This window comes from Clytia hemisphaerica, unplaced genomic scaffold (assembly GCF_902728285.1).
Source record: "Clytia hemisphaerica strain Z4C2 unplaced genomic scaffold, Clytia hemisphaerica genome assembly, whole genome shotgun sequence".
NCBI classification, from domain to species: domain Eukaryota; kingdom Metazoa; phylum Cnidaria; class Hydrozoa; order Leptothecata; family Clytiidae; genus Clytia; species Clytia hemisphaerica.
The window spans coordinates 396485-411687 of NW_027103657.1; the positions used below are offsets into that span (position 1 = coordinate 396485).

General features: G+C 34.0%; 1 protein-coding gene across 1 annotated transcript; it reads left to right on the forward strand.

Annotated features, from left to right (window-relative positions):
- Positions 1-1335: 1335 nt before the first annotated feature.
- On the forward strand, positions 1336-14825 carry LOC136803187 (phosphatidate phosphatase LPIN2-like). The gene is made up of 12 exons (XM_067059920.1): positions 1336-1571; positions 3164-3370; positions 3728-3868; positions 4319-4416; positions 4971-5112; positions 6800-6999; positions 7580-7745; positions 9157-9305; positions 9903-9967; positions 10725-10821; positions 11461-11530; positions 14718-14825. The coding sequence occupies exons 1-12, from the start codon at positions 1392-1394 to the stop codon at positions 14823-14825; spliced, it is 1623 nt and encodes a 540-aa protein (XP_066916021.1). The 5' UTR covers positions 1336-1391.
- Positions 14826-15203: the final 378 nt, after the last annotated feature.

Below are 15203 nucleotides of genomic sequence, written 5' to 3' on the forward strand. Positions count from 1 at the left end.
GTTAAGAAAATTTTTAAATCGAAGATTAAAAATTAATGGTAGGAGGTCACATAGGTTTTTCAAGAGTTAGAGGCCAGAGAATGTTGGGATTTCCAAGAAAATTGGGCTAAAGTTGGTACATTTTTTAGACCTAATTCAGGGATTTTTCCAAGCACCAAGCAATGCCTCCGTTTGTACTTTCAAATTGAGTTTTTAACAAAGGCGTAAGCCGCGATATCAGAGGCTGGGGGCGCCTTGAGCCCCCCCTGTGGGTCCAGGGCTAGCCCTGGTGGGGGGTTCAGAAAGATGAGCATATTTTTGTCTTAACTAGCACTTTACAACGGTTAAAATTGAATGAATTTATAGAATTTATCAATGAACTCAATTTGAATTGAGTTTGAATGCCACCGTCTAACTGGGGCATTTGGGTGCTTGGAAAAAACACACAGCTAATTGGCTTTTTGGGCATGTAGGGGGCAGTTAGGGCCAGAATTATTTATTGCAATCACTTCAAATGGATAGACCAGGGACTGAACTGTCAGAAATTATTATTTTGAGCAGGAACAAACTCCCCTGTGACAGATCAGATGGCTCTAAAATACCCCCTAAAATCAAATTTGTAGTGTTTTTGTGACGTCATAACTCCAGCTACCATTTAAAAATTTTGATTTTTTTCTGAAAATTGTATAGTTTACCAGCCATAGTTTCAGAATCACCAAAAACCAATTCCTCATTTTGATTTGAGAAAGCATGGTTATATATCAAAAAACTTTTTAAACGTGCAATGCCCAAAAATGTCAAAAACTTCAAATTGGCATAAATCAGTCATTATGGATTTTCAGACCAAAATATTTTGGGATTTTACCTAGTTAATTGTAGTTAAAAACATATCCAAAAATGAAATAAATCTAAGTTTCAAACTATTGGAACTGCCCCGCACTTAACTTGTTCTTAATATTTTGGCCATCAAAGCCTTATGTTCTTATTTTTTAAGTCCCGGGAAATAAAATTTTTATGATTTGGTTATTTTGTAAAATTCAGAAAAACCCATAGGAATTCAGATAAAAACATGACTGGTTAATTTTGTAAGGGCTTCAAGATAATCGTATTGGCAGATAGTTTCAAGAAAGTTTCTGTAGAGAAAATAAGTGATGATCACTGTTAATAACTTGTTGATTCTGTAAATAAAAAAGAAACAGTTATAGTTTTTTTCTAACCAAGAATTTGAAGAGGTCCAGCTACACTGATCTTGCCATAATCTCCAGGTCTTTTAGGAAAAAATCTGCATGTCTTGTAATTTGAAAGGTTGGTAGGTCTGCAACGACTGCAACATTTCTGAAATCCTTTTTTAGGAAAAAAACAAAGAAAAATGTAAAAGCATCAGTTGGTAGTAAGAAATCTTCATCACCAATATGTATTATATTGGTAATTTAGTCAAAAGTGTGACTGGGGTCTACAATCAGATCAATTCTGCAACTTTAACAGGAGCTATTGATATAGTTGTTGTTAAACAGGCAGATGGAACATTCATTGGGAGTCCATTCCATGTACGGTTTGGGAAGCTAGGAGTGCTGAGCAGTACTGAGAAAGTGGTAAGTATATAAATGATTTTTCCTTTTTTTTTTGGTCAGCAAAGATATAAATTTTGAGCTTTTTGGACCTACCCCGTTGGGGTAGAGGTCCTATAAATTAACCGATGTCCGTCCGTTCGTTCGTTCGTTCGTCTGTTCGTTCGTTCGTCCGTCTGTTACCAGCTTTTCTCAGGATTGGCTCATTAGTTTTTTTTGATTTTTGGCACAATACAACACAAAAACATTATTAATAGCAATGCCCACCATGAAGCATGGTACAATCGTCAATAGAACTGAGTTTTGAAGCCGGAACTTTCTAAAAATTGCTGGTGCAGCCCATTTTCGCCGGAAAAACGGTATTTCTTGATTTTCTCGAGCTGCACTTTATATTTTTTTATGAAATTTTTCACACTGATGCAAAATGATAATACCTAAAATGTGACGGAGCCCGATTTTGGGAAAAAAAATTTTCCGGCCGAAAATGGCGGAAATATGCCGGAAAAACAGGTTTTTTGGCATTTTCTCGAGATTTTATCATTAGTTTTTTCTGATTTTTTGCTCAAAGATGCGTATTAGCAATGCCAAAAACTTGGCCGAGTCTGATTTTTGAGAAAAAAATTTTTCCGGCCGAAAATGCCGGAAATATGCCGGAAAAACTGTTTTTTTGGCATTTTCTCAAGATTTTATTATTAGTTTTTGCTGATTTTTTGCTCAAAGATGCGTATTAACAATGCCCAAATCATTGCCGAGTCCGATTTTTGAGAAAAAGATTTTTCTGGCCGATAATGCCGGAAATATGCCGGAAATCGCCGTTTTCGCAGATCTGAATTGGGCTTTTTCCATACATTTCTTTGTTTTTTCACTTAAAAAAATTATTGATAACAATGCCACCATCAAGCATAATTTAATTGTCAATAAAACTTTTGCAATTTTGCAACCGGAACTTTCTATTTCTTTTTTCCCTAAACTTCTCCCCCCCCATCAACAATCAATGATGACATTTAATGCATTTTCGCTAAGCGCTATATTTTCTTAATGATTGTTTTTCTCCTTATTGCTATCTAAGTTTCATCATCAGGTAGGTCCATTCAGCATGTTGCTTGTTTTTAATGGAATTTCAACATTAGTAAACGTAGTCTATAAGAGGGATGTAGAATACTTATATATATTAAAAATCTGTATGGCTTCGCTGTCAACTTCTGTAATATCAATCTGTCATGAAATATCGTATAATATCTGTATCAGGCCTGGCCGTGTATGGCGTGCTATTGTACTCGCACACTCTGGCATACACCTAAAATGGTTTGGGAGTGCTATCAATCCTAAAATATACAAGAATGTACAAAATCCCTTTTGCAAGGGCTAATAGCACGCCATAATCTATGACATTTTTTATGGTGTGCTATTTTGCCATGCGCAAGGTATTGTTCATGGCCAGGCCTGCTGTATCATCAATTCTACACTGTTAATATTGGGCTTCTCAAGAAAAAATTTGAATATGGGGGGTGGAGGATACAACGATTTTCAGTGACTTTTGGCCCCCCGGACAAAGTGACTTTTGGCCCCCCAGACAATATATCCTTAAAAAATCCTATTGTTTTATAAAATGTCAGGTTGAAATTTCAATAAATGATGAGGAAGTTGACATTCAAATGAAACTAGGTCAAGCTGGTGAAGCCTTCTTTGTTGAAAAGATCGCTTCATCTCCTGATGGTGATATTGTCCCTTATAATTTGGCAACTTCTCCAATTCCATCATCAACTTTTTTGACTGATGAACAATTCAATTTTAAAAAAGTACAAAGACGAGACGACATGATGGTTAGTAAATGGTTTAATATTATTAAATTGAAATATTTATTTTCTGTAGTATTTATGATAGAAAAAGCTGTTAACTGATTGAAATTGTTATTATCATTGATAACTTTTTATGCTGCATGAGGAACTTCAAGAGTGAAGTTCTTTTGAGTTAAAAACAAATTACCAAGAGACAGAAGCTATATTTATATGCTGACATACTTTGAAATCATTTTCATAGCTTCTATATCCATTTAAATTATTTTCAGTACAAATCTTGTTTTTGAACGAAAAACAATTAACACTTGAATTCATACTATCAGTATCATCCAGTTTAATACTCTTTTAGTTTTTAAGTCAGTTTTCTTTTTCTTTTTCTAGGAAACAGAGACAAACTTTCCTGAAAATCCTGTAATTCTACCAGAAATTGTTGAGCACAAAGCAAAGACCAAAGATGACAATACATCTCTATCAAGGACATTTTCTGAACCGATATCTATCAAAAAAGCTCAGAATTCTATAGTATGGTTTTACATTATCTCAAATAATATGCAGGATAGAACTTTCATATAAAGGTTTTGTTTTTAAATAAGAGTGATATCTTTTGCTTACTCATCAATTTTAATTCACAAGCTTTTTCACATTGAGTTGACACGAATGTGGAGCAAGATTGGTCAGAAAGAAGAAAAGAAAAACATTTTTTGCTTATAAGTATAATATAACAACAGATAGACACTGTCCTGATATGATATGAAATATGTGTCTGATATGAAACAAGAATACTTATGTAAAAATAAAACCTTTAAACTACACAGTGCTTGTACGTAATAGTATTTTATTTTGCACTGAAATCTTCATGAAATTGCATATAAAACTACCACCATTGTAAGAAGTAATAAGCATTTTCATCAACACAATAAATTTGTTATGACGTAATCTCTAGTTATTGATTTTTATTTTTTACATTTCAAGCATCTTTCACCAAAACAGAATCGACATGCTATTCAAAGGATTAGCGAGATGCAGTCTGAGTACCCTCTTTCTGATATGGACAGCCCTTTATCTGGAAGGTAAGGTATTTACTGCTATTTTGAAGATCTACATCAAGGACATCCTTATAACCTTTGAATCTTGTCCGTCTGTTTGCTTTTCAAGATACGAAGCCCACCTTCAATGGTTCTACAGGGTTGTGCAGAGTATTTGTTTTATATACTGGATAAGATTGAGGCTGTTTACGAGTGTGTAGAAAGTGTTATTGGTAGTACTTTTAGTTCCAGAATTAGTTTCAGAATTATCAAACTGTTCTTTTATTAGATTGTATTTTACAGAACCTCACTTTTGCAGATAATACCATTATTAGATTATTTTACATTGATAATGACTTCGTGTCTTTGTACTGTAAAACAATCACACTGGTATTTGAACTAAGCTACCAACCGTGTACAAACGCTTATTTGATACAATTCAGCAATTCTTACATCTTTTAGAATATTTTGCAAATAAGGCATTTCAAGTTTCCGTTTTTATGATAATTTTATCATAATAATTTTTGAAATTTTTAATTTTGTTTGATGGATTGAAAGATAACTTTTATTGATAATTTTATCATATCACGTTCACTTAGCCCACCTGACGATGACAGCACACGTCGAATTTATAGTGACACAGAAGTCGAAGGGCATCTCACGTTAGCTAAGAACACTTCATTGCCTGAAGATAAAAGACAGGATCCTGACATGACTTGGGAATGGGGGATGTTGCCGGAGGTATCTATCCACATACTTTATTTTTCTTGGTCATATGAAACTTATTTTACGGTAACCGCCACAGATGCTGGCCAGAAATAAATTAAATAATCCTGGCGGCAGGGGGGGGGGCAAGCAGTTAGTACAGAACACTATGTGAACTAACTGATTTTTGGAAAAATCTGTACCCCACCAACACCCCCTGTCACTTAGTACACCGTGTACTAAACTGTTTTTGACCTTGCTTTATATATATACCACCCCCAAAAATAAGGATACGTCTCTCTACGGTGCATTCCAGGTGAATTTCACACTTCAGAGAGGTTTTATGAGGAGTGTTTTTACCTGTTTTTACCACTAACTACTTTCAAACAAATGAAAATATAACAAATAATGGAGGTCAATGATGAGAGTGAGTACGAATTTACAAGGACTAGCTGGGACTAGGAAATTTTAGAGTATCTTTTTTATCCTTTTTCATGGTTCCGACTGGGGTTCTAGCCCCCCCCCCGCCAAATTTAGGTCCCCCCTGAAAGCAAAGTCCCCCCCCCAGCTTGATAAAAGTCTTTAAATAATCTAATTTTTCCCGATTATGGATCGGATGATCGGATTACCAAAACAAAACCAAAAACGTTCAAAAGTTCGAAATTTTCAAATTTGAATGTTCTTTTTGACCTTTGTTAACTGAATTCGAATGTTTTATTTTGAATTATTTCTAAGAGTTCTAAGAGTTCCTGGAAGTGTGATGTCATGTGTCAAGCTGTTAAAAGGTATTCCTGACTGTCCTAGAAAGAAGATCCATAAAAAAGATAGAATCATAAACCTGTCGTAAACTGATAACAGTAAAAATCTGAGAAAAACTAGTTTAAAATTCTCAGTTTTGAAAACAGTTACTACACCTTTTTACTTCCAAAATTCTGTATACACCACCCACCCCTTTTGGCAGTTAGTACAAAGGTGTACTAACTGTATTTGCAAATTTGAAAATATACACCACCCCTTTTGGCAGTTAGTACACAGATGTACTTACTGCATTTCGCAAATTTGAAAAATGGACCCACCACGGTACTAAGTGTCATGGGTGTCGTGTACTAACTGCTTGCTGGCGGGACTAATTTTAATAAATTTTGCTAATTAGAAAGTAAATCCCAAAATTTGTATCTTCAGAATTTTAAGGAAATTTCTATTTTCCTAGAATAAGATCTTTAAGGATCTTGCTAAAATAATTTATTTTTCTCACAAATTTCAACAGTATTCCATAATTTTTCAAATTTGAATTAATTGTATCTCTAGATAAACACTCATTAAATCCTTTGTGTCTCATCCTATTTAAGAGGGGAAAGCTTTCGTACTTTCAATGTTGATTAGTGGCTAATGCTTAAAAATATTACTCAACTATAACCCTCATTATAATAATGTCTTAAGAACACCCCTGTCTCGCAGACCTGCTGAATACCCCACAATTTCAGCCTTACTGGGAAATTGACTTTTATTTTATCCCCATTTGAGATTTTAAATGGAAAAAAAGAATTCACTCCCACACTATTCACACTTTTGACTAGAGAACAAAAAAATTATCCATATTGGGATTTCGATAAAAACTTTCATCGACTCACTGTATGAAAAAGTTCCACCGGGGCTTTGAGACAGGGATGTTCTTGTGTCATTACTCTTATGAAAAAAATTCTTCAATACTTATACATTATAGGGAAAGATAGCTGTCCAGAAACCACCCACCAAAACACCACGTGGTGCACACGCGCATGAAAAAAGTGGCAAGAAACATCATCGAAAACATAGAACGAAAGGAGGGGCAAGACCCAAAATGAAAGTTCCATCAGAAGGGTTACTCTTGGATGAGGTTCTAGGAATGGAAGACAAAGAAGTGGCTGATCTCTACTTTAACAGGTAGAAGACCTTCAAAGAATCCTAAATATTTTACCCAAATTTTAATTTTATCCTCCCGTTTATAATGAATTTAAATCAAGTATTAGACGTTTTCATAAATTACGTCACGAGCAACTTTTACCTCGTTCTCAAAACTTTACTATGGTAAAATTGATTCTCAGAGGTGTAAGCAGTTAATTCTATTTGAAAAAGTAACACTTCAAGATGGTAATGGTTTCAAAACGAGGCAGTCGTTGTACTCAAAATAATTTATGAAAAGGCCTATACTCGCGAGTATAGCATGTGCTTACTCATGGCCACACCTGACTCTAGGCTCTGTCTTCATCTTGCCATTCTTTTAATTGTCTGTATCTTTGTTGATTGCCTTCTTCTTTTGTTTCGTATTTATGTACTTTTGTAAAAGTATAAGTGTTCCATATGTCTGTCTAAATGGTTGATATGATGGTTAGTCTTTTGTAGAAAGATATTACTTGCGTCATTTAGATAAAAAAGACTATAAACTACCTTTCGGAAGCCTCGGATCAATCAAAGGCTTTTTTCTACGGACGCTGTATAATGTATCTTTCTTTTTTTTTGATAGAGGAAACTCTTTAGATGATCTTGTTCTTGATGAGGACACTATTGACGCTCGTGGTGAATCCACACCAGCTGTTGATGCGGTGAAAGAAAAGAATCCTTTCTCCTTCAACAATACTTCTCCTATTAAAGCAAAGCAACAAGAGGACCCTGAAGTTACTAAAGAGGAGGTAACGTAACACCAAATTCAAAAATTAACATTTTTGAGTCGACAAATTTTTGAAGATTTTTTAACTTGAATTTATTATGGGGCCACTGATGTTAAAAAAAACATATGAATATGCTTGCTGTTTCTTCGAAGAAGTCGTCATGCATATGTTGTAGAGATTTTTACCCCAGCAACATATTTTTAGGATAACGTACAGCGAGTTGTAGAGAAGAAATCAAATGAAGAAGTTGTTATAAATGTAGAAGAGATGGCAATTTGCTCAGAAACTTCTGTTAAATATATTTTAGGATAAGATGCAGGAAGCTGTAGAGAAGAAATCAGATGAAGAAGTTGTTATAAATGTAGAAGAGATGGCAATTTGCTCGGAAACTTCTGTTAAATATATTTTAGGATAAGATGCAGGAAGCTGTAGAGAAGAAATCAGATGAAGAAGTTGTTATAAATGTAGAAGAGATGGCAATTTGCTCGGAAAACTTCTGTTAAAATATTTTTAGGATAAGATGCAGGAAGCTGTAGATAAGAAATCAGATGAAGAAGTTGTTATAAATGTAGAAGAGATGGCAATTTGCTCGGAAACTTCTGTTAAATATATTTTAGGATAAGATGCAGGAAGCTGTAGAGAAGAAATCAGAATGAAGAAGAAGTTGTTATAAATGTAAAGAGCTGGCATTCCCTCGAACCTTCTGTTAAATATATTTAGGCTAAGATACAGCGAGCTGTATAGAAAAGATGAAATCAGTTGTTTATAATGTAGAAGAGATGGCAATTTGCTCGGAAACTTCTGTTAAATATATTTTAGGCTAAGATGCAGGAAGCTGTAGAGAAGAAATCCGATGAGAAGGTTGTTATAAATGTGAAGAGAGGATGGCAATTCCCCGGAAACTTCTGTTAAATATATTTTAGGATAAGATGCAGGAAGCTGTAGAGAAGAAATCAGATGAAGAAGTTGTTATAAATGTTGAAGAGATGGCAATTTCCCGGAACTTCTGTTAAATATATTTTCTAGGATAAGTTGCAGGAAGCTGTTTTTGTAGAGAAGAAATCAGATGAAGAAGTTGTATAAATGTTGAGAGATGGCAATTCCTCGGAAACTTCTGTTAAATATATTTTTCGGATAAGATGCAGGAAGCTGTTAGAGAAATCAGATGAAGAAGTGTTTATCAATGTTGAAGAATGGCAATTTTCTCGGAACCCTGTTAAATATTTTAGGTAAGATGTAGGAGCTGTAGAGAAGAAATCAGATGAAGAAGTTGTTATAAATGTTGAAGAGATGGCAATTCCTCGGAAACTTCTGTTAAATATATTTTAGGATAAGATGCAGGAAGCTGTAGAGAAGAAATCAGATGAAGAAGTTGTTATAAATGTTGAAGAGATGGCAATTTCCTCGGAAACTTCTGTTAAATATATTTTAGGATAAGATGCAGGAAGCTGGAGAGAAGAAATCAGATGAAGAAGTTGTTATAAATGTTGAAGAGATGGCAATTCCCTCGGAAACTTCTGTTGGATCAAAAGAAGAAGGAGATGAGAAAGGAGATGAAACATTGCCATTGGGTGATGAAGTGTAGGATGAATTATTTCTTTTACAACGAATTCATTTACATTGTACCATATCGTTTTCTTATATTGCTAGGCCTAAAATTCTTGACCCCTTTCAGATACTCAATTGCTTGTTAATGGTCTTTTCACCCCTTTGAAAGACTTTCGAGGGTGTAAAAAAGGGACCCTTATGGCTTGCACATACCTGACACTCATTTTGCCTAAATACTCACCCCTGTGCATAGAATCTAAGCAATTTAGGTCAGCATAAGATTGAACGAGCTTAAAGGAGACCTCTTCGACTTTAACATTCGTTTTTGTGTGCACTTTTTTTGTTTGGTAGATAACCGATAAAAAAATGAATACTACGTATTCTAGTTTAGACGGCCGACTTTCTGCCCTGCTTATACTAATTGTTTGAGTAGGCGAAAAGTGGACGCAAAGTTGGTAGTTAAAATCTTTGCTTGGAAAAGGTTGAAAGAAGACATTGGAGCAAAAGAGGGCACCACTATCGTCACTTTAAATCACAATTAGCCTGGCAAGGTGAAAAGTGGGTCGTCTAAACTAGAGCTATATGTTATCTTTGATGAAGTTTAAATAAACCATTCATTTTATTTTACAGTGAAGAGCCCAAGGACATTGTTTTGTCATTATGCGGTGGTTTAATGAGTCGACGAGTTGTACCAGGTATGTCAATCGAGGATATATATTGTACAGTCAACTCTCTCATATTCATGATATGCACCACTGGAGAGTCTTCTTAGAATTTTTAAAATTTTCCACCCAATACGTCACTTAAACAATAGAAAAAGTGACATATTGGTTGGAACAAAAACAGAAAAGTTGCATAATTTCGTGAAGTCATTGCAGTTGTGCATATCATGAATTCGAACCTCTGTTACTCAAGCCTTTCTATAATTCGAAGTGGAATTATTGGTCCTCTTTGCTGAAAATAGTATAGAATACTGTCTGTAAATTTGAAGAGGCTTCTCCGTCTCTTGAACTTCGAATGAGAAAGAGTCAAATGTGTGCTTAAAGGGACATTACAGTAGTAAAATGTAAACATTGCGCGAACCACGTGTTATTAAAGAGGACAATTAAAATCACGTGTCCAAAACAAACTTGTCAAACAATTGAACAATCAAAATTAGCCATATTTGGTTTCATTTTTTTATTTTGACATGTGACATTTGTTTTGATTTTTAGCCGCTGCATACAGTTTGTTTACAAATTTCGCAAGTACTGTTATGTCCCTTTAACAAACATTTGTATTCCATTATTAGCACTTCTTATCTATTTGAGCGTATTGGGGTAAAATTATATTTGAGGAATAAACAATAAATTCTTCTTTATGCTTGTTTTGAATATTGTAGTTTTACAAAGTTTTCTTTGCCCGACAGTTTTTAAATTTAACAATTTTTTGCTTATTTTTCTCTTTTTGCAGAGAAATTCAACGATTTTGTGGTGTCTTACGACGGGTTTTGTCAAAATCCATCAGTGATTTTAAGCAACCCGAAGCTGGTCATCAAAATTAATGAAAGGTATTGTTAATGATAAGTGAAAATTGTCAAATCGCTACCCCATGTTTTGTCTACAGTTTGTGAATAATTTTCGTGGTTTTCTGCCTCACTTTTGAATGGATCTATCTGTCGAGATCACTGATCTTTTTAAACCTGGGTAAAGCTAAGTCCGCTATCTTTGATGTGAATTCTTTTTTGAGATGTCACCACTGACCTTTATATATCCCTGCACCATATTACTCAATGCCAGCCAAGCAAAATATTATAATCGTTTCATCTGTTAAAAGTTTTTTTAAGTTGGTGCCCGCGGAGAGAGCGCTAGATCTTATTTCGCTTGTACACTAGTGATGTAGTGCCGTTTGTCGGTAGGCAAACTTTCAAACCCTACAATGGCTTCTTTGCGGGTACCAACTTTCAAAAAACTTCGATCAAAGATGGCGGATATAGCTTGGTCCAGGGATATAAAGGTCAGTGGTTGTCACCCGCAAAGAAGCCATTTCAGTGTTAAAAAACTAAATCTTAACCTCAAAAGTCGCCTAAGAATATCGTGGGTTGAGAAAAAAAGAATTCTTTCGACGCGCGCTAATAATAAACGTGTAGTCTCTTTACTCAGTCTTTGAATTGATAATCGACTTTTCACTTTCTCTTACTATGGTATAGTTATTACAACTGGGCTGTGGCTGGACCATACCTTGTTTCATATATGGCTTATGATAAAACTTTACAACCGGTGAGATATTTAGAATCTTTTTTTTGTCCAGCTCTTGCCCACCATGTCTTCAATAGGGTAATTCTTAGGAGAGTTGAATTCGAAGTCGTCGACAACACAGTATCGTTCGATATCAAAAATAAAAGGTGTCCTTTCTGACATAAAAAGTGATCCAATTTAATCTATAAATTAATAGCCGTAGTCTGTATGTCTGTTTTCTGTTTGTGTGTCACTTTCGTTTTCGCAAGCAATTTGTTCTCGATAAGTTTGTTTTGATTGACAGATTGGATAGAGCTTGGTTTAGACTTTATTCAGCCTTTGTTTTGAAATTTAAGGTCCATCTACATTTAGCAGTTTTAATTTCTGCCCAGGGTTGCCCCGCGCCATTGTTTTTCTCCTTTTGTTTTAAATGTTTTCGAATGTCATAAGCGATTGTATTTATTAATGGCATTCGAATTCTTTTCAAAACAAAACAAATTCATTTCATAGAAAACAACATTTCAAATGTAAAGTAAATCAAGATATAAAAATTAAAAAGTTTGTCGGACAACAACAGCATTCAAAGGGCGATAAAAAGCATAAGAAAAAATTAGTTCAACTCTAGACGATCCTATCGTCTACACAAGATCACTAAAAAAGGGAATAGTTTAGGAGAGGCGTGATAAATTCGGGTGGAGTAGGCAGTGGCGGAGATGTTTACAGTGTAGACGATACCAATTTGGCGCAAAAGCAAAAAACTGAAAAAAGCCGTGGATTTGCCTTTGCGTATTATTGACGATTCGGTGCGGCCATTTTCAAAACATTCGAAAACGCACAGCATCAACTTTTACTTTTCTACACTGGCTGAAGGATTTTTTTGCATGAAATTCTTTTCTTTATGGGTTTATTTTGTAGCTCAAATTTAGAATGTTAGTTTGCAATTTATTTGCAACAAGTATTTAAATTTTAAGAGCCATGCTTCATATGTTTAACATACTTTTTGACTTCAGAAACACAAAGACTAACAGGTTTGTTGTTAATATTTTTTACTTCCAACCTTCATTTTTCTTCTTTTTTAAAAACTACAGTAATTTAACTCAAAGACACCACACTTGCTGTACATTTAGTATCATTTTACACATTTCCCTTCTGATAAAAACAGATTTTTACCTTCTTTTCAATACTCCCTATTTTTGATTTTTGTTTTGTTAGAAATTCTACAAGTTACTAATTTTTAACTTTTATATTTTTTATATTTGACATGTTCAGTAGTATAGAAGTATAATTATAGCCACAGGAAATCATTTTGAAGTTTTTAATTTTTGTTTGTCTGGAAGATGGTATCAATTTGAAGGTAGACTATGTGCTTCTGGCAGCTAGAGAAGAGTTTTATTCTGATACAAAAAATCATTACAGGATAGTTTGACAATTGAAGATAATTTGTTTACAATATTTTCCACCATACATATTCTATATTTAAAGATGATTATATTCTGGCCTTAGGTGGAAGTTGTAGACGTTCATGGTACAGCAAGATGCTGTTATTGCTACCATACAATGCTACTTGAAAGTCTTATCCAAATCCTAGCTGGAAAAAATGATTATTTAAAAAAAGATAAAATATTTTGTTTTCTCAGACATATCGTACTACATATTCTACAAATGGCCTTTCAATTGCTTTTAATCGGCTGATTGGAGTAAAAACTGAGCTTTTTCAGGGTTTCGAGAAAAATTAAACCAAAAAATGCCAGAACAAATTTTCACCCTAATTAAAATCCCTGAAGTAATCTCTAATTTTTTTTCCTGATTTCCTTTATAAATTTTAAAAAATAAGGATAAAATTTTAGTTTTAGTTCTGTTTTGCTAACTTCTTTATATAAACATTTACTGTCTGCTATTGCGAAACCATATTTTACATTAACTTATGTAGCATTAAAATTACCATAAATCCTAGAGCACTCTTCAGGTTGACTTCAGATCTGGTGTGTAAACTCTCTGTACAGACTGGAAGAAATTTACAAATAAAAAATGCCCAAAAGATACGCCAATCAAAATCTTGTTTTTTCAGCAAAGGGCGACAACAGTCAGACAGTTTCTTTTTTCAAACAGCCAAATTTCTTATTAAAAAATTGCTAAAATTGGCATAATTCTGGAATTTTTTTACATGATATAGACATTCCTTTGCCACACAATTCACCAAATTTTGTTTGAGATATTCATTCAATCTGAAGTTTATAAAAAAATATAAGTCAAAAAATTAAATATATGAAATATTTTAATTCCCGCAACCCAAGATTATGCTAAAAAATTTTGTCACTGAATATCTTGACCTGTAGTAGAATAGTAAAGGAATAACAATTGCTTGAGAATGTGTAAGTACAATTTTTACATTTTACCCTAACCACAACAAGTAGAAATTAGTCACTTATATAGAAAAATTTCTCAAAAATTAAATAAATAGGTTCAATGTACGGGTACAGCAACATGAGTATTCACAGCTTGCATTTGGCAGTACCATTTTTGATTGTTTTGACTGGTTTTATTCTTCATTTAACGTACAGAACAATTTTCCAACCACGTTCTACTGGTTCAATTTCACAAATTTCACAGATTACATAAAATAACACGAAATAATTTTATAAAAAGGTATATAAGCAGTAGGGAAACTTAATGATTTCACAAAAACATTTTTGGTTAACTCTTGGTATGCACCATTGTCTTCCACAGCTGATTGGTTGAAAGTGACGTATTGACTTATTTTACGTCACTTACAACGAATCACCTATTGGGTACGTGATGTAATGTCAGAAGACCTTGGAATGGCACATATCATGAATTTGCAGTGAATAGGTACAATTCATGAAAAATTTCAACCTTTCACACCGTGAATTTCCCAAAAAATTATGATGACTTTTAAACGTTTTATTTTTCATGTACTCGTACATCTGGAATTAACTGAATATAAACTACGTTCTGGTTCAATTAATTGCCCCTACCTAACCTAAGAACACCCTCTTTTTTTACTTTTCGAGAAAAATCTCAAAGGAGCCTGTCCATGTCCATTGAAGTGGCAATCTGAAAAACCAACCTCTCAATAGGATGTTCAACCGTCTTGCTACATTCATGGTATCAATGAGTTTTCCAATAAAGCATGATAGGCAAGAATAAACAATCCTAAAAACTTTACAAATATAATGAAAGCCTAAAATGATAATCAATTTTCATTCAGTATAATGATTGGCAAGATAAATACAAAGGAGTCTTTGAAAAACCAACGTTCCCATATGATTTTCCACCGTCTCGCTACATTCATGGTATCAATGAGTTTTCCAATTAAACATGATAGGCAAGAATACACAATCCTAAACACTTTACAAATAGAAAGAAAGCCTAAAAAGATGTTCAATTTTCATTCAGTATATTGATAGGCAAGATAAATACAAAGGAGTCTTCGAAAAACCAAACTTTCCAAAGGATGTTCAACCGTCTTGCTACATTCATGGTATCAATAAGTTTTCCCACTAAACCCACTCCCAAACGAATTATCCAATGAAATATAATGGAAGAAATAAAGTCACAATTATTCTCGCCCGAACTTTTTAAACGAAAATTCGCTTCTAGCCCTTCGGGCTTCTATTTCATTGGAGAACGCCACTCAATTTAAAATGTTGTTGGTTTCTATTGTTAAAGAACTCTTACTATACTATACAAGAAA

Excerpts from the sequence above, each read along its gene's own strand:
- LOC136803187 (XM_067059920.1), top strand. The coding sequence starts at position 1,392 with ATGTATTATATTGGTAATTTAGTCAAAAGTGTGACTGGGGTCTACAAT. Across the intron at positions 3,371-3,727 it reads AAAGACGAGACGACATGATG|GAAACAGAGACAAACTTTCC; the intron begins GTTAGTAAATGG and ends TTCTTTTTCTAG. Across the intron at positions 9,968-10,724 it reads GAGTCGACGAGTTGTACCAG|AGAAATTCAACGATTTTGTG; the intron begins GTATGTCAATCG and ends CTCTTTTTGCAG.